This window comes from Trichogramma pretiosum, unplaced genomic scaffold, assembly GCF_000599845.2.
Source record: "Trichogramma pretiosum strain Unisexual culture from Peru unplaced genomic scaffold, Tpre_2.0 scaffold5, whole genome shotgun sequence".
In the NCBI taxonomy this organism is placed as follows: Eukaryota; Metazoa; Arthropoda; class Insecta; order Hymenoptera; family Trichogrammatidae; genus Trichogramma; species Trichogramma pretiosum.
In genome coordinates, this window is record NW_019641672.1 from 769301 (window position 1) to 794402 (window position 25102).

General features: G+C 43.9%; 1 protein-coding gene across 1 annotated transcript in view; it reads left to right on the plus strand.

Moving 5' to 3' along the window:
- Nucleotides 1-25102, plus strand: part of LOC106650269 (hemicentin-2-like) — a 129845-nt gene that overhangs the window by 54744 nt on the left and 49999 nt on the right. The window contains exon 3 of the mRNA XM_023460502.1: nucleotides 4356-4397. Coding sequence (XP_023316270.1) covers nucleotides 4356-4397 — 42 coding nt within the window. The remainder of the gene's footprint in view (nucleotides 1-4355; nucleotides 4398-25102) is intronic.

Below are 25102 nucleotides of genomic sequence, written 5' to 3' on the forward strand. Positions count from 1 at the left end.
GGCGTGTTGAAACAATTCACATTTCGGTCGGGTTTTTGGCCATTGCCGGCGTAAGCAATCGAGCGCGCCTATCGTACGCCTAAAGCTAAAGCGCCCGTGTATCGATAAACGATATACTTTTGTGTATTACGAGAGATAAAATGACGTGTGTGCTTTGTGGATATGTATAATAATAATTTAAAAGTGCAGTATACTAGACATTTGCCCGCGATATGCCCATATTTTTAATAAAGCCACGCCTATGTATATGGCAGGCGGTATTTCGAAAGGATTACGCGCGGACAGTGCGGCGGCAGCGTTTGCAAATGTCAGTGCACCGCCGACTATATACTAATGCTGAGTTAGAATCAACAAATTTTACCAAAGTTTTAAGTACGCGTGTCAACACGGGCGCGAAGCGAAATATGCCGGGCTCATCATTCGCCGGGACTCGCGCGCAACGCCCGCGACGCGGAATATTAAGGCCGGAGTTTATTCAACGCGCTCATATGCAGACGGGGGAGAATTTTAGGAAGTGAAATTGAGATGTGGAAAATCAGCAGTGCGCAGGAAGAGAGTGAGCTGTATATTGCTGTATGCATACCGATGTATATATAGCGAATGCTCGGCTTCGCTCTGTATACATGTATAAGCAAGTTGAGAGGGAGAGAGAGAGAGAGAAAATTTCGTATATAGTTCGAGACGACTAATTGAAGTTAGAAGCCGACTATAATGGCCTGAATATAATGGCGATCTAACTGCCGCGGCTAAATAATTTAGTTACAGCGCAGTTGAATTGCCAAGGAGTTGCAAACAAATTATGCTTTAAACTAAATTTCTGCCTTGTTGTATAGCTACATAGCGCCATTTATGATTGCCCGCCGTAAACGTCCTATACGCTATGGCGATGTATCGAAAATGGCCTAAATGCATATTAGCGCGTGGCGCAACATGCACTTTGCACTCAGCGCGAGCTATTTGCAAGATGAAGCTCGGCATAAAGCGCACAGCTCCTGATGCAAGTATATATACGATATACGCCGCGAATCAATCTTCATTCTCTCGTCGACGATCGAGCTTGTGCAGACGCGACGCGACGTCGAGACGTGAATAAAATAGCTCGAGTGCGGTCATCGTTCGCTGCGATCCTTCGTTAGAAGCGGAGCGTCGGCGGCGAGGCGGATCGTTGCTCTCGCAGCTCGCCTCCTCCCAGCTCGATCGACGAAGATTCGCCCGACGCGAAATGTCAGCGCGCTCGAGCTCGCTGCCGTTGTAAGCTTGCGGGCTTGCCAGCGCGCGGCGGACGATGAAAAATGACTGAAAAGTCTTGTTCCGCGTGAAGTATGAACAATGCGATGAGTAGTGCTCGGAGTCGGAGCAGAATAAACGCGCGGACGACGTTGAACGAGCTCGTCGTTTACTTATAGATTTTCGGTCCAAGAAATGGTTGATTATTTATGTTTTTTATTCGCTTCGATATTTTCGCTACTTCGCTTGAGAAATCTAAAGTATATGACGTGCGAATTTATTATTTATGTAGCACTTTAACACCCGTGGAAATCTTTTAAAACCAAGAATCGTCGTGTGCGCAACAAGGCCTACGCAACGACAGTTTGCAGTATTTTACGTTGTTCGGATAACAGGTCAAACTAAACAAAAACCATGATAAATAAAGTGAAAAAAGAAAACAAAACAAAAAAATAGCTTGAAAAAAATTCGTTCTTTTTTTTCACCTAACTATAGCAGCAGCCACAGCGGCAGTAGCAACAGCAGTTGTATCGAGTGTCTTCCGGACCACTGCTGAAAGTTACGCACACAGCTGTATTTTCATTTTGATACGAGGAACGGTGGTCAGTTGCAGCAACAGCAGTACGCAGTTCCATCGCGCGCCCCCGATAAATATATATCTATATGCATACAATAGAGGTAGATTTATCCACACACACCCACACAGATGCGTACTCACGTAACGTAGGCGATGTAGTATAGAGCACCCACGAGAGAGAGAAGATACGTGTGTATGTGTATAAAGAAATACGCGGGCGCGCGCGCGAGAGCGAATATATAAAGGGAAGAGCGCGGGTAAAGGGGGGAGGCAACGGCAGCAGCGGGAAATCCGGCCTGCGCACTGGACTGCTAGCGGATTTCGAGAGGTCCAAAGCCATTGTGCATGCTTGAATAATTGTTATGTAGATTCAATTGAACCGTGAGCGAGCGAGCGAGCTGTGTGCGCCGTGGCCGGCCGCGTACACGAGCCTACAGGGGCCGCTTCGTCGCGTTTTAAGCCTAGGTCCGCGCAGATATCGCACTCCCACGCGTGCAAGCACACGCATACACGCATACATGTACGCACATTTTATCCGCAGCGCAGTGAGCAACCTCGCTCGTACTCGGTACTATTTGGCTTTTCCAAGCAGACAGCCGGACAGAGAGAGAGAGAGAAGCGCATTTACAGCGAGATAACGCATTTAGCCAGTTCCTAGGCGAGCTAGCTCTCTTTTCTCTCTCTCTCTGGACGTGCTACGTGATGTGGCCGCGTGCCTATTCCTGCCCGTGCCTGGCACCAGCTGATATAGAAAAAAAACAAATTAGCCGAAAAATATATACGAGCGCGTCTCGATAAATTTCAATTTATAGGAAAGCGATTTGTTGTAAGGAGTCCTCGGCGTGTGCGTATATTTACTTTTTTGCACAAAATACGCAATCAACGTGAACGAGAGCGAATAGTAGCGGAGTACATATATACGCGGTCATTGGACTTTTTTCCCAAGAGTATCATTGAATAAATAAATTATTCGACGAATGAATCACCGACTGGGAAGCTCTAGCTAGCCCCCTTGCGCTAGTCCAACTGCTGCACGCAGGATAAATTATGCTTTAGATATCGGATTAGTATTATCGTATATATATGTATAGCGGCGAGGCGCGCGTATATATAACCAGGCGGCCGATAACAAAAAGCGTACAGAAAATCGCCGGGGCAGGTGCAATATGTGGTGAGTTCAACATCGGGCTTCTGGATTTATTGTACGTGCGGTGCTACGTATTATATGTATATACGACGCGACGATATTACTACTGCAGGCAGGTACTCTCGAACTATCTCCGGCACAGGCTGGACGACGACGACGACGAGCGACGACGACGACGAACGGCAAACGACGAGAGAGGGTGAGAGGGTGAAAGAAGAAAGGTATATAGCGGGGGGAGGAAAGGAGGACGTTACACACGACGAGGACGACGACGACGACGATGGAGGGTATATCTCTTATCGACTACAGAGCTCGGGAGCCGCTATATATATTGCGATAGAGGTGAAGGAGGAGGAGGAGGAGGAGAGGGAAAGGAGAGTCCTAGTCTAGCCACGTTTGCCTTATCTTACCTTAGCGCGCGCGCGCTTTACGTCTTCGCTCGCGAGGGCAAACTTATACGAGGCTGCACTGCTCGCATATATCGTCTGCAACGGCGCAGAGCTAGCTCCAGTCAGGCAGGCAGGCAGGCGCGCCCACGCCTAGGCTATGCTCCATCTCTCTCTTCGGTATAAATGTGCTTTATAGCTAGCTCGCTCGCTGGCGCTTACTATCGTTTCACAGGACGTGAGCCCCATCATTGCCAACTATATGTACGCATATTTTTGCCGTTTCATTACTCGTAAATCGCTCGAAATTCGCTCGCTACGTTTTTACAATGGAAAAAAATACCTGCGCCGCGCGTACGAGAAAGAAAGCTGCATATAGCACGTGCATGCATATAGTTGAGTTATCTGGATGAGTGCAGTGCGTGCACGGTTATGTGTGTTGCAGTACCTGCACACCGGGTGAATCATAATTGAAAGACCAACAAACTGAATATGACGCTGGATTTAACAAATTGAAGGGAAACATCTCACGCTGCACGATATACTGGGGAGCTAGATCAGAGACCAAAGAGAAGGAGAGACTAGGGAGAGAGAGAGAGAAAGAGAGAGAGGCAAGCCTGGCAGCAAAGTTTTTAATGTAAAAGTTCTCAATATACAGTTCAAGTGTCGAGTTTGTGGAAGTTTTTAGCATTGACATTAATTTGGCCCGAGTGGTCCCGATAAGTATAGACTTACGAAAATAACGGGCTCTAGAAGATTTAACAAGCTTGTACAAACTTTCTGTTTATATGCGCCGAGCGCGTAGCTTATCGCCGCGTTGCTGTTGCTGCTGCTGCGTCGCTGCCTCGATGCAAAATGAAAAATTGTTACACTACGTAATTGCCTTTCTAGCCTCCCTATTTTCATCTCTTCCATTTCTATTTTTTTTCTTTTCGTGCTCTCGTCTTTTTTTTTTACACTCAAAATTTCAAATCCCATGCGCTCGTTGAGTAATTTCGTTCTCCTCTGTGTGTTGCAGGCCATAAGCAGCAGAAAGATTCCACGGAATCCTCGAAAGCAAGTGAGTACATACTTCGTCTATTTATATACATACACACACGATATATCTCGCAGCTTATACGAGAACGACGAGAATGTCACAAAACAAAGTCGAGCTACTGGGCCACTGCTGCACTACACTATTATACTGGAGCACATATAAACGTGTATAATGTATATATCTATATGCGCGCTCGTGTGACAGTAGATACTTTCTGTGCACTGGTGCAGTTTGTCGTGCGCAAAGTATAAACAAAAAAAGACGAGCTTGCAGCAGTAGCACATGCTAGCAGTATATGCACACATATATAGAAGTACGCATACGTCCCAAATCGGCAAAACATTGCGCGCATTATGTGCAGTTCTCTCGCCAGCAGCAGACTCCACACACACACACACACACACGATACAGTCCGGGAGCTACTAGAGTGTGTATATGGGTCAAAATAATACTTTTTTACAAAACCGTGCGCACGTATGTCACCGATTTTGACGCGCTTTTGGTATGTTATAGTACATGGTAAAAAGGTCCCAAAAAAAAATTTTTAGACCCCCTCCCCCCTCCTACCCCCCACTTCCGGTATAAACGTCCATTTTCGATCTATATTTTTTCTGAGGACATGAAGCAAGTAAAAAATCTGAAAAAATTCATAAAAATACTTTTCCACAATCCAAACAACCTTGAATTTTTTCAGATTTTTTGAGTGCTTCAGGCCTTCAGATAAAATCATTGAAAATTTCAAAAATCGAGATACGGCGGTATGAGCCGATGTAGTACTCGGAAATTTTTTCAGTTATTTTTCGCATTAAAAAACATAACCTCAATTTTTTTCAGATTTTTTCAGATTACCTAACGCACCTTTTGAAGCCAAAAACCGATTTTTTTGACGAAAATAATTTTTTTAGGACAGTACGGAGCCTCGAAAAATCTGAAAAAAATTTTTTCTTGTTTTTTTCATCAAAATACGTAATCTCAAATTTTTTCAGATTTTTTAATTGAAGGCGATAGCTTCTAGGGCCGAAAAATGCTATTTTTAACAAAAAATGGTTCCTAGAACCCGATGGTTCCGGTGAAAAAATTTGAAAATATTTTTTTTGAATTCCTTGTCAAATTTTAATAAATTTTGACCGTTTCAAAAGTTCGATTGAAGCTTCCTAGCTCATTTTAGAGCATCAAACGAGTTTTATCATTCCTTAATGTCTTCAGAAACGTCTTCAGATATTTTGCACTAATCTTTGTCCTGCTCTAAAATGAGCTAGGAAGCTTCAATCGAACTTTTGAAACGGTCAAAATTTATTAAAATTTGACAAGGAATTCAAAAAAAATATTTTCAAATTTTTTCACCGGAACCATCGGGTTCTAGGAACCATTTTTTGTTAAAAATAGCATTTTTCGGCCCTAGAAGCTATCGCCTTCAATTAAAAAATCTGAAAAAATTTGAGATTACGTATTTTGATGAAAAAAACAAGAAAAAATTTTTTTCAGATTTTTCGAGGCTCCGTACTGTCCTAAAAAAATTATTTTCGTCAAAAAAATCGGTTTTTGGCTTCAAAAGGTGCGTTAGGTAATCTGAAAAAATCTGAAAAAAATTGAGGTTATGTTTTTTAATGCGAAAAATAACTGAAAAAATTTCCGAGTACTACATCGGCTCATACCGCCGTATCTCGATTTTTGAAATTTTCAATGATTTTATCTGAAGGCCTGAAGCACTCAAAAAATCTGAAAAAATTCAAGGTTGTTTGGATTGTGGAAAAGTATTTTTATGAATTTTTTCAGATTTTTTACTTGCTTCATGTCCTCAGAAAAAATATAGATCGAAAATGGACGTTTATACCGGAAGTGGGGGGTAGGAGGGGGGAGGGGGTCTAAAAATTTTTTTTTGGGACCTTTTTACCATGTACTATAACATACCAAAAGCGCGTCAAAATCGGTGACATACGTGCGCACGGTTTTGTAAAAAAGTATTATTTTGACCCATATATATAATTCTCGTCGTCGAACACACTATACACCTGGCAGTTGGCAGTGATGAATATCTAAATGGTCTCTCTCGCTCGCACTCGCACTCGGGCTGGCATGCGACAAGCGTATAATATGGTCTCTCTCTCTCGCACTTTTTGAAGCTCCCCCAGCAGCATCAGCAGCAGCAGCACTCGTCGCGCTTTCATTCTACAACCCTCCCTCCCCTTCCTCTCTCCCTCACGACCAAATCCCCAAGGGTTGGTTGTTTTTATAAAATGCCAGGCGCGCGCGCTCGCGCAATATTGTTGACTGCAAAAAGCCAGCGCGACGAGGTAAAATCGTGAATTAGCTCGGCGATGGACCATAAATCTGACTCGCCAACTACCACCACCACTACTATGCACTCGCACGTGTGGCGCCTGTAAACACGGCGCATTAACGACTGCTGCAAGGCCGGGAAAACTCGATATACCCGCGGCTCGACCAAATATGTATGCACGCGTACAGTTCGTCCGCGGCGCACTCGCGTATCTTTTGACTGCACGCGATGATATCGCTCATTTATAAAATTCGCTGCGTCAAATAATATAAAATCCGATATACAAGAGCATTACGTGTGTGTGTGCATGTAGTACGCGAGTGCGGTGGTGCGCACGCCCAGAACCGTAGCCGGTGATACGATAAAAATCACGATAATGTAACGGGCCGCCGAGCGAGTACGTGAAGTTTTTATTCAATCGACCACTTGGCACTTGTCCATGTAATAATTTAGCAAATAAGCGGCTCGCGAGTGCGCATATATATGTGCGAGTGCGCGCAATGTGCATGTGTACCTCTTTCGCGTAATTACGTGAAATATGAAGTATACGCGATATTTTTCCGATTTCACCGACGAATTATATATATAAACGCGAGTTCGTTTTTTCCCTACAGGGCCTTTGCCCTTCTCTGCATCCCGTGCTTCGCTTGTAAAGCGAGCGACGTGTACCCATACCTACCTACCGACCCGAGCTCTTCATTTTCGACTCGACTGCAAATAACATTAAATCGATCGAACTTTCGGAAAATACGAAAAGTTTGGCTTGAAACATTTTTTACTTTTGCCCGGCGGATAGTATGGGAAACTTTTAACGCGTTGCAGCGAGAAAGAAAGAGGAGAGGCAGAGCAAAAAATTAGAGCCTCGGGCTCATAGAAGTTGAGATGACAGGTAGTTGCTGGGAGGCTGCTGCGAGGCGCCTCCTGAAGAATAGTTAAAGAAAGAAAGAAGAAGCATTTTCTGTTTAGAACAAAGTCACGAAAGTACATACATAGCACTGGAAGCAAGGCAAGGGACGAAATTCTAATATATATTTTATAAAATACAGCGGATCGAGAGATAAAGGCAAATTTTAATAAGCGCGCGGGAGGAGATGCAATTTGCAATACGTCGCGAGCGCGCGCGCGAGAACAAAAGTGAGACGGAGAGGACGCAATTTTTCTATTTTATATAAGCGCACGCGCCTACATAAAAATGAATGTGCGCACTTTACACAATTCTTTTGTGCTTTAGACGCGCCCGCGCGCATTACACGCCGAGCAGAGAGAAAGAGAGAGTCACGTCTTTCTGCGAGGACTTTATGTACGGCGTGTATACGTCTCTAGGCGAAGGGCCCACGGAACATACTTACTCTGTAATTCCGAAGGAAACTTTTTCGTGCGCGCAAAACTTTTTTAAAAGGGCAAAAGTCGCCTCTGTCCTACTCTCTCCCAGCTCTCTCTCTCACTCCAGATGTAAATATGATAACCCCATTTATTCATCAAGCTCGCGTGTAAGAGTCACTGTCGCGCGCAGCTTCACGGAAGAAAACTAAATTAGCCATTTTACGGATTCTTCAAAGTATAAAAGTATGTAAGAATAATTTCGCTCGTTTTTTTTTTTTTGCGAGCCCGAGGCTAGCGCATAACGCGATATTCCACGAAGCGTAACTCGATTTCGGGCCTCGACATGTTTTTCTCTCTCTCTTCCGCGCGCCACCGCACACAGCAGCACGCGTATACAAACTCCGTATTCGTATTAGGCACGCATCGCTACGAATATAAGCTTCTTACAGATTCATAGCTAGGGAATTATTGCATCGTGCGGTATATAATTAATCGTGAAAAAAGCATCGAAGCGCTTAGAGTTTGACGTTCTGCTGCGCGCATCAAAAAGCTATACACGCATCGAGCTGCTCTAGCTGTGTAGAGCTGAGTCACGCGGCAATTAATCCTGTCAAATGACAGCACAGCGCTGCGCAGCTTTTGCGACGTGTGCGAGCGAGCGCAATCAAAAAGTGACAAAGCAAGGGGAAATTTGCGTTTGATTCGAAACGGATATCTGTACTGCAGTGGGAATCAGAACACATACACAGAGACAGAGACAGAGGGAGAGAGAGAGAGGAAAAGAGAGATAGACGCGCGCGCACAAGAGAAGAGCTTATATTTGACGCGCTGGTGAAAGTTTAAATTATCTTGTCACGTACTGTGGATACTATATAATACGAGCGAGACTGCGTCAAATCTCCGGGGAGTGTAAGAGCGTGGATTGGTCGAGTCTGATTAGTTTGGCGTTGGTGTCTTTCTACGAACGTTGCCATGCGATGTGGACTCGACTCGCGGTGAGCTTCGCATTCGCACATACACACGTGTACGACGACCCCCAAGCAGCATCAGCATGATGACACAGACACACACACACACACACTCCCACATGTCCAGTCGAGTCTTTTATATACGTGTGTGTCTGTGTGGGATACGCGAGAAAGCTAGAGATGCGGAGGAAGAGCGAGAAAGAGAGAAAAATAGTTTATAGACGCTTGGGGAAAATACACAAACGCCTCGGAGAGAAAACAAGCTCGAGGGCCAAGAATTTCTTTGAGAGTGCGAGAGAGGAGAGTAGTTGCGTGCACAACACATACACGACCAAATCCTACATGTATACACCATCCCGCCGCCGCCGCCCGCACCGCACCAAGTTTTTCCGCTCTGTGCCGTGAACGCGCGATTTCCTTTCCTCTCTGCCCTTCTTTTCCTTTCATTTTTATTTCTCTCCCTCTCTTTTTGTCGTTGTTGTTACTGCTGCTGCTGCTTCTATTGCTGCCGTTGTTGCTGCTGCTGCTGCAGCTCTCGTCGTGCGGTAGTTTATATAGAGAGCGAAAGAGCCAGTGAAGCCCAGCGAGACGATGCTAACACATTTACAAGGCACTCTGCGCAGACCGAGCTCTGTGATGCCCCGCATGTTTTCTTTTTTACCTTATTCTTTACCCCCGTATATAAGCGAGCGCTTCCAATTTGTGACCAGCGGACAGTGCTCGAACCACGGTATACGTAATATCGTCGTGCGCCGCTGCTATGGTAATGTGCCTCGCCGTATGCTAGAGCTCATGTCAAAAAATTATATTCTCTCGAAATAATAGTCACATTCGGGCCAAAGACGCGCGGCGTTTCCTTCCTCTTGCTCGCTCGCTTATTCGTGCCTTTTGTTGTCTTTTATATGGATTTCGTTTATTTTGCTGCTTGCAGTGCTTGCAATAACGAAGCACTGCACGGAGTGCGCTTGGCACGTCATTTCCCTTTAAGAGTTTAAATCAATGCTCGCGCGCATAGTGTTTTATATATAGTCTCGCGCGCGCGCGCGTTCAAGCTGCTGCAGTAGTAGTTGTCGGCGGAAAATTATTGCGCAATTTAAGAAGCATTTCTCTAATGTATTTCTGCGTTTCGGCGAGACACAAAGCCAGAGCAAGAGAGAGAGAAAAAGAGCTTGGGGGACATTTGCATTCGTTCTCCCGCTAACTTTTTCAACTTATTGGATTAGAGTAACACGTATGTACTTAAGAAACTGGCAGTATTCTGACCACAAAACACGCGCTGAAAGCAAAATTCGTTTAAGCTTTTATCTCTCTGTTACCTACTTCGTACAACACTATACATCTCTTTCTCTCTCTATCTCTCTTTATATATATAGCATGCGGCTAGGCACCAACACCAAGCTTACGCCTACGTGTATATATGGTATATTGTGTTTGCTGTTGGTGCAGTTAACTCGTTTATTGCTTAAAAGGAGAAAATCATGACGCTTGGAAAAAGCCTTTTTCTCTCTCCTGTACCCGCGTGCTCGCGCGCAAGCAAGCAAGCACACAATCTTGCTTTTTTTCTGTCGCCTGCGATGCTGGTATCTATCTATATATATACGTATACAGCACGTGTGTGCTGCTAAAATAAACTTTTAATCTTATTTTTGCAGTACAAAATTCGTACAACGCTGACTTTTTGTGCGCGCTAGCCTAGACTCCTATTTTTTTTTTTTTTTTGCTCTGAATTTACTCTTCTTTATTGGGATTCCCCGGCCCTTTTGCAGTTTTATTTCTTATATATATGTATATAGTGCAGGCGGCTCGGTTACGTACATTCAATGTATTCATTTATTCAAATTAAATCTACGCGCGTTCGTATATATACTCAGCGTATCGAGCTTAAGCAATTATTTTCAAATAAATTCATTGCGTAGCAGGTATAAAAGGGGAATTTGCCGGAATGATGTAGATTATTCCATAAACTCTCCGAAATTCATAAGGTTTTCTCGATTCGCGCAAGTCGGTGTTGTTCGCACATCGAAAAATGGCTTGCACAAATCAAGAACTTGAAAAAAAATGACACCTTCATTGGAATCGACTTTCGAGAGTACATTCGAGCTGCAGCAACAGCAGCAGCAGAGTATTGCAAATGAGTTATATTTTTCTCTCCTCGAAACATAATATCATATATACGGGGTGTCGGAACTATAATAGTAAGGCAACAGCTTGTGCGCGGCAACTTTTTTCCTGCAACCGCTTTATAAATAGCGGCAGTTTATCCAGTCACGTACATACGATAACAAATCGTGTCTACTTCAAAAATCGTCAAATAAAGCAGCAGTGGCAGTACGAGCTGAGCGCAAAAAAGATGCGGCGCGCAGCTATAGGGTTTATCGATGGGATAGCTGCAGCGCACGACAAGAGAAAGCAAGTCTCCGGGGTGCAGCACGCACTCCGTGTACGAGACACACATACGCACGCGCAGACAGGAACTTTCTTGCCCTCGTGTGTTATATAATCCGTTTTGCAAAAAGGAATTTCGCGCTATACTTAGTTATACGCAGTGCCGCGTGTGTACATCGCTTATATTGCGGCAGCTGTTACGAACAACGCTACATCACACATATGTGCAGGCACAACGCTTATACAGCAGTTGCTCGCTCTTGCGTGTCCGGCTGCTTGTAGCGCACCACTACAAGAGGGAGCGCAGAAACAGCTAGTACAAAATAAAAAAAAATTGTGCAAGCGCAATGAGAGATAGCTCCTCGCTATAGTAGCAGCACCGCAGCTTCGGCAACTTATGACTTTAATTTTTTTCTTCCTTTTACCCGCCGTTATTTTGATTTCCCCTCGGTATAAATAACTTGTAATTTATAAAAAAGAAATTACAACTAGGTGAGTGAGGGATGAAAAAAAAAACAAACAGCGAGTCTCCAAATTTTAATAGGAATACTAGAGCTACAACAGCTAGAAAGCTCAAATTAACTCTGCGAGTAAAAGCTCTCGCTGCGTGCGAGCGTAAATAACACCTTTATCCAGAAGCATGGATTCAGAGGCAAACGAATTTGCATTTTCGGGGATGAAAATACACTGCTGCTGCTGCTGCTGCTTGCTTTTCTTTCACTGCTTCAAGTCTCGAAGGGAGAGATAGCTAGAGAAAAGAAAAAGAAAGTGTAGAAGTAGCCTTTTTTGCCATCCCTCTTTATCCTTGCGATAAATCTCACTGCTCTACTGCGCGTTCGTTCTTTTCCTCAGCAGCAGCGAACGTACACGAGCTCGCTGAATCGTGTATCTATATACAAATGAAAAGCTAAAAAAGAATCTGCAACGCCTAACAAGCTGGAGCTAGTCCCGCGCTCGCTGCATCTCTCATCCCCCAGCCAGCCACGGCAGGATTTTTCGCCGTCTGCGCAGAATACAATCCGTTATGTATTCCAGATGTGCTCGGCCACGAGCTACGTGTATACCAACGCAAGCTACACCAATGGCGAATCTAAAGAAATACACGGATTTATGCATGTATATAGGAGCGATCCGAATCTCGGCTCCATTCGCGATTACGCCGCACGGGTACGCTGGCATGGCATTCATTTGTAAAATCAGCAACTCGTTCGAAAAAAGCTGCGCAAGCTCGCATATATAGCTTATATAGATATATAATTAGACGCGCATAATAGCCTAGCTCGCTCGTATTTCTCTTTGATACATGGCGGAGCCGATCGTTATTCATGCGCCGAGTAAACAAAATCTAACAAGGCTATTCTGCCTCTCGACGCGCGTATAGAACTACGCGCAAACACACGCTCATAATATAACACGGCGCAGAAAGAGAGCCTCCGTAAAAATATACGCGCGTGCGAATGTACTGCGCGGCGCTGTATATACCGCGTCGAGTGGATCGTAATGCGCTGCTGCTGCTGCAAGCTCTTACGTGTACAGCAGCTCTACTCCGCCGCCGACCAAGGAAGTAAACAATGCCACAGGAGCTCGCGAGACTCGACACATAAAGTTTCATATTGTTTGAGATTCCTCGACGAGTTTCCATTATGCATGTGCACACAGGCAAGATCGAAAAGGTGTTACACTACTGTACGACGCGCATGAACATATAACGAGTGCATGCAGTGTGTGTGTGAGCGCGCGATACTCGGTTGCTGGCACTCGAAGAATACGCGACGGCGAAGCGATTTAACTTATAATTACAAGTCGGGGCGCGAGTAGAACGACCTTCTTCTGGCTGGCGCACCGACTGGGACACTTCTTCCTTGTGCCACTTACACGCTTCTTCGATGCAAACTTCTTCCAGCCAGCCAGCCAGTGGCTGTATACTGCACTACTGCAGCAGCAGCAGCAGCAGCAGCCTGAGAATACTGACTTTTAGCCGAGAGACCGAGGCAATACACTCGGATAGAGAATTTGCTGCCAGCGCCGAGAGCGCAACAAACTTGGTTCGACGCGTGGCTAAGAGGCAAGAAAGCTTATTTATGTATAGATATATATATATGAAGATGCCCTTGCGAGCGCCGCACGCGTTAGGAAAAGCTCGAGCTGCTTCTTACTTCGCATGTATGTTAATAAATCGAGTGGCGTCCTGCCTGCACTTACTAATGCATCTTGCAATTTATTGCGTGCACGTCTACGTGCATAAAATTTATAAATATCTCAGACCGAATTCAAGTAGAAATTGCTCCACTTTGTCGGGGAGCTACTATTCGTTATTGAAATAATTCTAGATATTATACGTTCAACTTAGTTATAACGCCTCCCGGCGTGGGTTCGCCTGCTACGAAACGCATCGATCAGTCAGCAATTCGCTGCTTCAGGGAGAGCGAGAGAACTTAATATTCGAGCATTCGATGGGTTATTGCAGCGCGCGCTGCATGGGAATGTAGATTTATCGATTTGTTGTCGATATACGTAAACATTGTTAAGATTATTTAGAAGAAATTGTTCCGCTTGCAGCATAGTGGAGCTCGCTTATATAGTGTACACAACGTAGGAAAAGGCAAAATTCCTGTGGATTTAATCAATTTCGTTGAGGCGCACGAGTTTTTATATGAAAGCTCTCGTGTGAAATTCGCCTCCGTCTAGCGCTCCCCGTGTTGTACGCGCATTATACGGCGCGCAGCACACAAACTACAAACGAGCTAGCGCATGATTAAAAGGATCTGGCCGCGCTCGAGCTATGCAGCAACGAGAGAGAGAGAGAAGCTCCACGCAGCGCTCGAAAGTGTAAAAAGCAGCATAATCCGAGCATAATCTTAGCTTCGGCAACAGGAATTTCGCACCGTATATAAACGCGCCGGGTCGTTTACTTCTAGCTTCCTTATTGGTTGTCGTCGTCGTCGTAGTCGTCGCACGACGAGCGCATCGCTCTCGTGGATTCTATGTTTAAATGGTCATTTTTATGCATCTACCGCTGGATGCAAGATCAATAGGACCCATTATAAACTATATACGTGAACACCCGCCTGCAATGCCTTGCAAACAAAAAAAGATAATTGCTTCGGTGCGAGGCTTATACGTGTATTGTACATACTTTTTTCAAATTAAATTGGTTTAGGTGAAAGTCTCTTAAAAAAGCTTTTACTACGCCATTCTCGACTGAACTTATGCCACTAGCGCCTCTGTGTACATACCGTACATGCATTTTCCTACGAAATGACGTTCTCTTTCGGTAAACTCTTGGAATGAACAGCTCGTACGTTGAATTTTATGACGTTGTTTTGGATTCAAACTCACGCCTTGGAGTTTGTTACCATGGAAAAAAAAACTAGAGGAGGCTTTGATGATATAAAAAAAAACACATTAGAAATTTAGAGCATCTTTAAAAAGTTTATCACCTATAGGAAAAGAATCAATTTTTTCCCCGCTAAATATTGCAATGATATTTTCAAAGAATAATAAAGTTGGAATTTAAATTACAATGACGACAATGTGACTAAAGCATACGTATAGCGCGCCCAGAAATATTTAGACGTTTTGCACAGTTTCACGCAAGGTATTCGACACCTTCAATTTTTTATATCGCAAGCTCAAATCCCTGTTTTTGACGTCGGCAAGTAATTGACGTCGCGGCGTTTGAATGCAGAACAACGGCATAAAACTCAACGCGCGCGCCGCACACGAATCCAGGAAAATGTTGTAGTATACAGCTCGTGTGCGCGAGACACGAAGCCATGTACATGTACGCGCATGAAAAAAAATTCGCTAATATTTTCAGCAGCTCGGCTGCTGCTGCGCCTCTATATAGATATAGCGAAATCTCGACACTGCAGCTCTACGACACGGCATTTTCTTGTGGAAGGCGGCGTTGACTCTATATATATGGACGCGAGCGAGTAAATTTTTACTCTCATCGTTATTTTCTTTTATCGCGCGTACAATGTGTATGCGTTGGCCGCGTGAAATTTCGTTTCTTTTACATCAGCAAGAACAAAAGAAGTTGAGATATTAGCCCCGTTGGCCGTTGCGAAATCTAGCCAGGACGAATCACATGTAGACGAATAAGAAAGAAATACATCGACGAGCTTCGGAGCCAAGTATTAAAACGTCTTGTTAGTTTTTGGCTACCGAGTAAAGGATGCGATAAAAAGATATTGGAAGTCGACGATCGCTCGATATATCTATTTCTCCTACCAGCAGACCGTGCGTGTGCACATGTGTGCGAGAATATATATGCGCGTGTGTGTCTCTTGATTCGAGCGAGAGAACATGTAGAAAGGTAAGGAGGCGAATGAGGCACGACGAGGAGCAACAAAAAGATCGAGAGGTACCATCCTTGTCGTCGTCGTTTTCTCTCGGGGAAATTCGCGAGGAAATTGGGACGGTATGTCGTCGGTAAAATGATTGCAAAGATTGAATGTACGACGATAAAGTCTGAAGATATCCGAGCCTTGCGTACACTCTTTTGTCCCAGCGCCTCTTTTCTTTATTCCAGTCTCAGAAATAGAGAAATAAAAAGAGTGAGCGATCGTGAGCGAGAGAAAGACAGAGAGAAGCTACACGTGCTGATGATTTTTTCTTTTCGAGATCGTTTTGTTAAATGTTGGTTTATCTCGAGCGTTGGCTTTGCATTAAAAATTGTTTTAATTTCCAATTCAAATACGCCGTGTGCGCGTTTCAGCTTGGAAAAGCTCATTTTCTACCTCTCGACAAAGCGTTAGTAATTTTAATCGTTTATAAATTTAATTAGCTACGCGTTTTTCATATCCCCTTTATTGTGAGCGCATTTATGATAAACAAAGGCGCGAGTGCGTATTATTCAAAAGGGTATTTTTTCCAAAAGTTTCGTTTTACCATACATGTATGAAACTGCACTAAAGAGAGTTAAATTTTACATTATTTATTCTGCATACGTGAATTCGTGGAAAAGACATCCTATATTAGGGGATTTTTTACCGTTTTCATATTTGTTTCAAAAATTCAAAAGTTTTTTGCATACCTTTGCGAGAATATGGGTTATAGTAAAAAAGAGAGAGAGCGAGCCAATTCATTCAACAAATTTTTCCGTGAAATAATTTATGCCATTTTTGACGTTGATTGATTCATCATGAGGTTCGGATCCAAAGCTATGATAACTTCAAAGTTTAACTTTCACGCGAAACTTGTACATTTTCTCATCTTTGTGAACGCATTTATCAGTCTTCGCTTACAATGCGGAAATTTCGAGAAAAATGGCAGCTCTTGAAAAAGGCCGTGTAATAAAATCATTGAATTTAATCAGGTCATGCTTGAAGTTCGGAAAATCCTGAAATATACGATGAAAATTACAATTTTCAAAGTAAAAAGATGATTTATTCGGCGTAAAATATGTATACAAGAGGGTCACTAAAACCACTATTCGTCAAGAATCCTCTTTGAGAGCCGGCCTACTTTCGGTGCTCTATATTTTCATTACTGTAGGCGTAGTTTGTTAAGGGTTTGAGATTTTTAATCGCTCGCGGCTCGTCGAGGAAAAAATTTTGTTGTAATAAAGACCGAACTTTCAGTATATCTTGAATCTATTTGATGATATTACATCGTCTGGAAAATGCACTCGAATTTGTAAAAAGAAATAGTTTTTTCTCTTGTAAAGCCGAAACGAGAGATGGACAGCGCCAAAGTATAACGTTGCTCGGAAAAAAAATCCCTCACGTATTCACAAACAAAAATATTAAATCTCGAAGGAGAAAACTGCAAAGAAGCTCAGCATCGTATTCTCCTCGCAAATATATATTATATGCGCTGGTGTATATGTACGTAAAGGGTAAGTTCCGGAGTTGGGTATGCAGTTGCACAGTAGTCCGTCATTCATACTGGGAATAGCGAAAGACCAGTACACACGCACAAACTCACGCTCGCGTACAGATATAGAAATAGTTTTGTTATTCGAGAGCCTTGTTGGACTTTTACCTTTCTTCCTTTCCGTGGTTAACTTTTTCTCCCCCCCCCCCCTCCCCTCTATCCCTTTTCGCGTTCTCTCTTTCTCCGCAAAAGTTTACATCTCCACGCGTGTATCTGCGCAAGCTACGAAGCAAGTCAGCCGTAAAGAGAAAAGTATGAAGCGTGTGCAGCTGTAAAAACGAAGACGCCGACGGAAGAAAGCTTTGTCGAAGGCGCCAGCTTTTGTCGTCCACGCGCGGCACATGTACGTCCGCCTTCGGCTCTCTATACAGGGTGTCCCAAAAGTATGGAAACCTTTGAAAAGCGGCCAAAATAAGCGGGAAAAAAAATTGGGTAACCCTATATTCGACGTATTTTTTCACGGGGAATCCAATGGTGACCTTGGATTTGACCTTGAACATAACCTCAAAGCTGCAGCGACTCAAAAATCAATTTTTCAAATGTAACCCCCATTTTTTATTGCAGATTTGAAAAGAGCGGAAAATTTCACGTCGAAATGTATGTTTTGTTTTTTTTTGAAGACCATTTTAAGGGTGCTACAGGCTCAAATGAAACCCCGATTTAACCTAAAATTAAGCTCAGAAGAACTTCATTTTCCAACTGTAGCGCCCCCAAAAATGATATTGGAAAAAAAACATAAGGGGCTATTCAAACGTAAAATTTTTCGCTCTTTTCAATGGTGACCTTAAATTTGACCTAGAACATAACCTAAAAGCTGCAGAAACTCAAAGTCGAGTTTTTACACGGCAACCGCAATTTTTTATTTCAGATTTGAAAACAGCAAAAAATTTTACGTTTGAATAGGCCTTCATGTTTTTTTTCCAATATAATTTTTGGGGGCGGTACAGTTTGAAAATGAAGTTCTTCTGAGCTTAATTTTAGGTTAAATCGGGGTTTCATTTGAGCCTGTAGCACCCTTAAAATGGTCTTTAAAAAAATACAAAACATACATTTCGACGTGAAATTTTCCGCTCTTTTCAAATCTGCAATAAAAAATGGGGGTTACATTTGAAAAATTGATTTTTGAGTCGCTGCAGCTTTGAGGTTATGTTCAAGGTCAAATCCAAGGTCACCATTGGATTCCCCGTGAAAAAATACGTCGAATATAGGGTTACCCAATTTTTTTTCCCGCTTATTTTGGCCGCTTTTCAGAGGTTTCCATACTTTTGGGACACCCTGTATATGTTTGTGTGAATAAGATCGATACATATATTTGTATGTGTGTGCGTGAGCGTCTGTGTGCATACGCACTAGTTTCACAAAAGTTGCCACCGCTCGTGAATATGGTTTTGTGCAATTCCTCCTGCTGGCCAAGCCTTTTTACTCTTTCAAACTTTTATCTCTCATCTCGATATTTCCGACGGCTATCGGGCAAGATTGTTCAAAGAAGCAGGCTGACTGTGTGCGTGTGAGCTGCGCGCGGCGGAAAACTGTCCTGCTGGAATATAAACGTATATCGAGCGGATAAGCGAGCTGAACAGAAAGAGAAAAAAATGCTAAAGCAAACGGTCTTCTTTGAAAGCGAGCTCCGCCGATGCTTTAACAAGCGAGAAATAGCGATGAAAACTCCATTTTTCTTAATTGGCGCTTATTAAGATATTGGTAATCGTAAAACAAAAAAATAGTAACGGTAAAAGCTCTTAAAATATTCCAATAGAAAATTCTATACATTTTACGTTTGCACGAGCACGAATGGAGGAGCGGCAAATCAACAATTTAGGATGGAAAATATTCCTCGCATTCGATCGGGTTTATGCTGGCTCATGCAGCATTTTATCGGTCATATCCTTGAAAGTTATACGTGCCATAGATATGTATTGGCTTTTTTTTTTAAATTTATCCATGGCTATATAAGCAGTATATAGGCACACACGTATAAGGGAAACATCAGCTGATCGGCTTTTGCCATTATAGTTTAGATTGAACGCACATACGCTACGCATACAGTCTGCCGGAATAGGGTTTCAGATACACATAATCTGATAGTTTCAAGTGAAATATCGTAGTAATAGCAACGCGCAGTACGTCGGCTCCTTTTAAACGCGTACTCGCTGCTCCCTCGGCTCTCTCCCTCCTTTTCTCTCTTCTTCATCGCGTGTGATTCTTCTCGTCGTCGCTGTCGTTCGTTTTTTCTTCTCGTCCTCTTACATTCTTTTTTTTTTGGCTACACTCGCGCGTGGTGCAAGCTCGCAAAATTCTCCAGGAAATTTAAATTCCGTGCGTCTACGTAGTTTTAGTCTTTTTGATCCTCCTCTCCAGCTCCTCTCGCTCTTGCCTTTCTCTCTCCCTTTCTCTCTTCTTTAGAGGCTGGCTTCTCCTTCCATCTAGCTGCTATTACTGTACTCTTTGCCACCACGTGGCAAGATCTCGTGTCATTTCCTAGGGCTTAAACGGATTTCGATCGAAGCCTTCTCTCCATCTAACATTCTACATTTATCCTGCACCTTCTTTCGTGTCGACTTTAAGCATTCCTCCTTTTTTCCTTCCTGCTTTATACGTACTTTCCAACTCGTGCTACTTTAGACCGCCCCCTTTTTAAATTGTATAGTCATTCCGACGACGAAAACTAATCACTGGATCGCCCTTGACACATCTTCAAATTAAAACATTTTGAAAAGTCGGCAGCTGTTTTATATCTCTCGTCTATTATCGGCTCTAAATATATTCTCAATTTAGTTTTAAAAGAAATTCCTATATTGGTATCTTTTTAATAATTAATTATAAAACTTTGGTTATATTCAGAGCTCGACGTAGCTCTTTTTACTCGTCGACTCAAAGTAGTGCAGGTCAACGTTCGATCCGACATGAAAGTGACAAAGTTTTACTTTGCAACGAAAAATAATGGTAAAAATAATAATCCAAATCTCTGAATAGGAAATAATAATCGCACTTATAATGATGAAAAAGCCAAACTTTCTAATACAGAGAGTACATAGCATTTAAAGAGATCAACTTCTCATCAAGATGATAATCATGCCGAACAAATCTTTAAAACTGCTCCGCTGAATTTCGTTGGGAAATAAATGTCATTTCTAACGAATTTCACCTTCAGCTTCCGTCCCGCGAGACAGCTTTGTTCTCCCTAATAGGTATCCAGGGAACTGACGGAGATCAGTGCCAGCGGGATATACCCCCGGAAAACGTGCAAGATTGCGCGCGCGGAGCTCACTTCGAGCGCCAAAACTAGAGCTCTTCGATAGAAACTATTATTAGTTATATCAAACAAAACTTTAATGCTCTTATACTCGTTGCAGCTCGACCGAGATTCGCGAAAGCAGCGGCAGCAGTAGCAGCAGCGCAGCGCTAGCTCAGTGCGAGTGCGAAAGCGCCGAGGATTTTCTGATTTACGTGCAAAAATTGTTTTTTGCTCGTTTGCGCGCTGGGTTAAAGCTTTTATTACTTTTCTCGAAAAGTCAAATATAAATCTTTTAAATAGGATTTTTTTGTAATTTCTTCCCTGTAACGCATTCATTTTAATCGCTGGGAAAACCCAAAAAATTCCACGCGTGAAATATTCTCTAGTTGTTTCGGTTTTGTGTAAAAAATTTATCGTAGCAATTTTTCCGATACTTATTGTTCTCTTTCCGGTCATAATGTCCGTTTCAAGAGTCCGGCTCTGCGTGTGGCCTCTCGATACGCAGTCGATCGATCAGAGAAAAAAAAATGTCAGCGCGCAGTAGTATTCGAAAGTCGCAGGCCGAGTGAATTTAATCTCGTATGGTAATCGCCTCGACACGCACACGACTATCAAGGACAAAAAGTTTTGCCCGCTGCGTTACGTTACGATACGAACGAATTCATTTTGGGAGAAGGCACGCAATTCATTTGCTCGCGCGCGTGCTCGCGTGCGCGTATATATACATATAAGTGACTTACACAGTTATGCGATATTACAGCGATAGCATTCGCCAGGGATGCGTCGGCGTTTCTACGAGCTCTCACTTCTGTTATCTATTCAAATTAGCTCTCTCGCGCAACGACTAACTGCAGAGTGTGAGAGAGAGAGAGAGAGAGAGAGAGGACCGGCGCAGAAATCAAAGTTCGCGTGCCTTTTATCCATACGTATACGAGCGAGCAAAATAAGCGCAATTTTCGTACATACACGTGAAAACGAATAGCCGCGCGTACGTACGTGCGTACTATATATACCGCAACAGTGGCAGTAGCAGCAACAGCAGCGACTGTAATCTAAAATTTAAGTGAGCTCTGCATGTGTCTAAGTTTGAATATTTATACAGGGGATGTGTGGGAAAAAGCTCGCGTGTTTTCATAAATTTTCCACCGAAATACTTGGTGTGCGCCCGCTGACAATATGATGTTATATAATAACATTTTTTTATGAATGCGGCTCGCAGAGAAAAGTTTTTAAAAAACTCGAGATTCAAATGGCAAAAAAGTCCTATAAAAATTTACGCGTCTCGTTGTAAAGTTTTTTTCCTTCTCATCGCTCGGTGCGGAACATTTAAAATTACTATTTACTTTATCTGACCAGACCAAGTACAGTAAAAAGAGAAGCATCGCGAGCGTATAAAAAGTGCGGAACTCGTCGAAGTGAAATTCAATGGCTCATTTCATTATTAAACAGCGATTGAAATAACTTGCTTCATTTCAATCTTGTGCGCGTTGTTCTTTATTTTTTCGTTGTGTTTTAATTAATTTTCCAGCCGCTAATTAGATTCCCTAAGCCCAAGAGAGAAAAAGCGGAGCCGAGGGCAGCGGCGGCAGTAGTAGCAGCAGCAACAGCGCAGTACAAGCCCGAGGCTACTAACAAATCGCTCCAAGTTTTTTCTTATATCCCTCCCCAACTAAGCAACGACGCGTTTCTTCGCACCGCAGAAATAAACGAACAAACCCCCAAAGTCCCAGGCATTTATCACACGTCCCTGCGTTGTATATACACATTCATTCGCGATCGATCGTCGCGTGTAAACAAGTGTGAAATAATAACTCGAGAGGTGTATAGAGTGCTCGGCTCCGCTCGTAAACTGCCCTTTTTTTTCTTTGTCTTTCTCTCTCTCTCGCGGGCGTTGTGCACTGTGCGCAGTCCTCGTAATATAAACTGGCGTTGCCCTCAAAGCTCTCGAGTATATCGTCGAGTTTACACACGAAAAAGCTCCTCGTTTCTAGCGATATAGTTTAGGTTATGCCCTTTCTCTCTTTTGCGCGCGCCAGGGCATCTTTGCACAGCTCTGACCATGTAAAATGCATGAAAGTCTCTTGGAGCTGCGAGTATGTGCTGCTGCTGCTGCTGCTGTATATGTGCAGTGCCGCTCGACGTGTGCAGGGGCGAGGGGCTGGTCTCTGTCCTGAATGCGAGAATTAAAAGGCTATTTCTCTGGCCGGAGCACAATAGGTAGAGAGACAGCGGACTAGCTGCGCTAAGCGCGCGCGCGAGCGGGACATTTTATGCTGAGCCTCTCTCGCTCGTAACTATTTCTCTGCAGGCTACCATTTCTTTTTAACGCTCTTTCCTTGCTACCTCGCTCGCTATATATACTCTCTCTCTCACTCACTCACTCTACAAGCCCAAAGCACTACTTTGCACTCGTTTTTTAGCGGCGCTGTTTAATGAAGCTTTCCCGCGAGGGAGTTACCTGCGTGTTTACTTGCTTTTACCTCACACTTCATTTTTATTCTTCTTTGTTAACAACTGGGCGCGCGGCGAGCGCAGTGGCGGCTCTTTAAGCGTCTGCGTGTGTGTGTGCACACAGATATATTTATGTATAACTCGCACCAAGGCAAGCGACATTAATTTAATCCTTATGCTGGAAATTTTTTTCTAAACGAGCGTCCCGTAGTGAGCATCGGAGCTTGCCCAGTTTATGTACGATAATTTTTGACTTATTGTAAATCCGTTTGTCGCGACGAGCTGTTCTAAGCCAAAGTAAATCGATTTATCTCGCTCGTTCGTGCATATAGACGCGCGTGCAGACATCCGAGTGCCAACATTTCGCCGCGCCGCATAAAAAAGTTGAGAATAGCCGTATTCGTTTTGGCGAGTCCATGAGAGCGAGAAAGAGCGAGCTCGTGTGTGGGCGTAGAATAAGTAAAAAACGACGACGACGACGCCGACGACTAGCGCAGGGAAACAAAATTCTAACTCGCGCGGCCGCGTTGATAGGGGTATATGTGCAGCGGCAGCGGCGGCGGTGGCTTCAGAAGGGCGAAAGGAATTTATGGTAGGTACGTGAGGGCGTAAGAATGAGGTGGTAGCTGCTCGGTTATACGAGTGGAAGTGCGGCTGCAGCAGCAGCCCGTATATAGCCGGCTCGCATTTACGGTTTACGCGTACTTCCTTCCGATTTGCATAACGTTCCCTCTTTTCTACGGCTAACCGCTTCACCCCTTTTACCCAGTCATCCTCGGCGGCGCGTCCTTATATACGCGCGCGTACAAGCGGAGCACAACATCCAGCGGCTGCTGCTGCTGCTGTGTGCTCTATCTCTCGTGCACTCGTTCATAATACGACGCAGTACATGTACACCGCCGCTGCCGAGCGAGCTAGCTGGCGTTTACGATTCGCGCACACAAATAATATCATCTCTAGACGCGGCGCACACTGGCGACAGACACGACGACGACTGCTCCCCCATGTTAGAGTCGGTGCGCCTGCGGCCGACGATGCAAACAAACAACGCGCCCTCTGCTACCTGTAATTTCTACCCGCAACGTAAAACATCCAGCGCTACTACATATATGTACGTGGTTACTTTTTTGCTTTTTCATTTGTGCGTATAAAGAGAGGATAAAATCGGAAAAAATAAAGCAAATCAGGGCGAATCTCTCTCTCTCGACGCACGCGTATATATGTTACGTACACTCAGTAAAAAGTATATTTACACAGATAAGCCATGAAAAATATCACCCAAACTCGAGCAAGCGCGCGCGCGCGCGTGACTAGGGGGAGAAACGAGATCGAAAAAGCGAAATCGTCCTGCGGGCACAGCAGCACTGCGAGCTCGCATGGCATATCGAGAGACTCCGCGAGGCAGTTTGGCTTTGCGAAAAGTACGTGGCGAGAAGGATACGGAATTGGCGCTCTACCCAAAATCTTCGATTCGAGCCAAAGATATCGTTATACTCGCCCTCGTCCAATCCCAGCAGTGTTTTCGCGAGTAATCGCAAATTAGAATCTCTTACACTCCGAGATTTTGCCATGTTTTTCCATGTGCATGGATTTTTTTCGCCAAAAATCGACGCAGATAAGGCGAGATGAGCTCGCCCGTCGAATTCAATTTTCGTGCTCGGCTTCGGAACAATGATCGATGAAAAATCGACGATGCCAGGCCTCTGCCAAATGACACGATGAAATACTCGAATGTATTATACGTGTATCTGTAAAAGAGAGTTGATTTATCGGAAGTAAAGTTCATCCCTTTTTTTGTCCATATCACCGGCTATATAAAAAAGCAGCCACTGCAGCAGCAGAGGAAACGAGGAGGGTAGGGGGGGAGAAAAAATGAGCGAACGCGTATGGTTGAGCAACGCGAGCTTTTTCCGAGTGATATACGTTTGCATATTACTCTTTTCTTTCTTGTATGCGCGCAGCAGCAGCGACAGAGCGGTAGAGCTCAGTTCTTGAAGAGAGGTCGCGTTACGGTGAGCCACGATTAGGTTGGCCTAGAAAAAAGAAGAGAAAAAAAGTAGAAAAAGAAATCGAGGAAGAGTAGGAAGGTAGAGAGAAAGAGAGAGAGAGAGAGAGAGAGAGAGAGAGGAGTGCTGCAGACTTGTCAAGCAGAGGTGGTTAGGGTGGCGAGAGATAAGCAGATTATCCATCATGCGCTTGT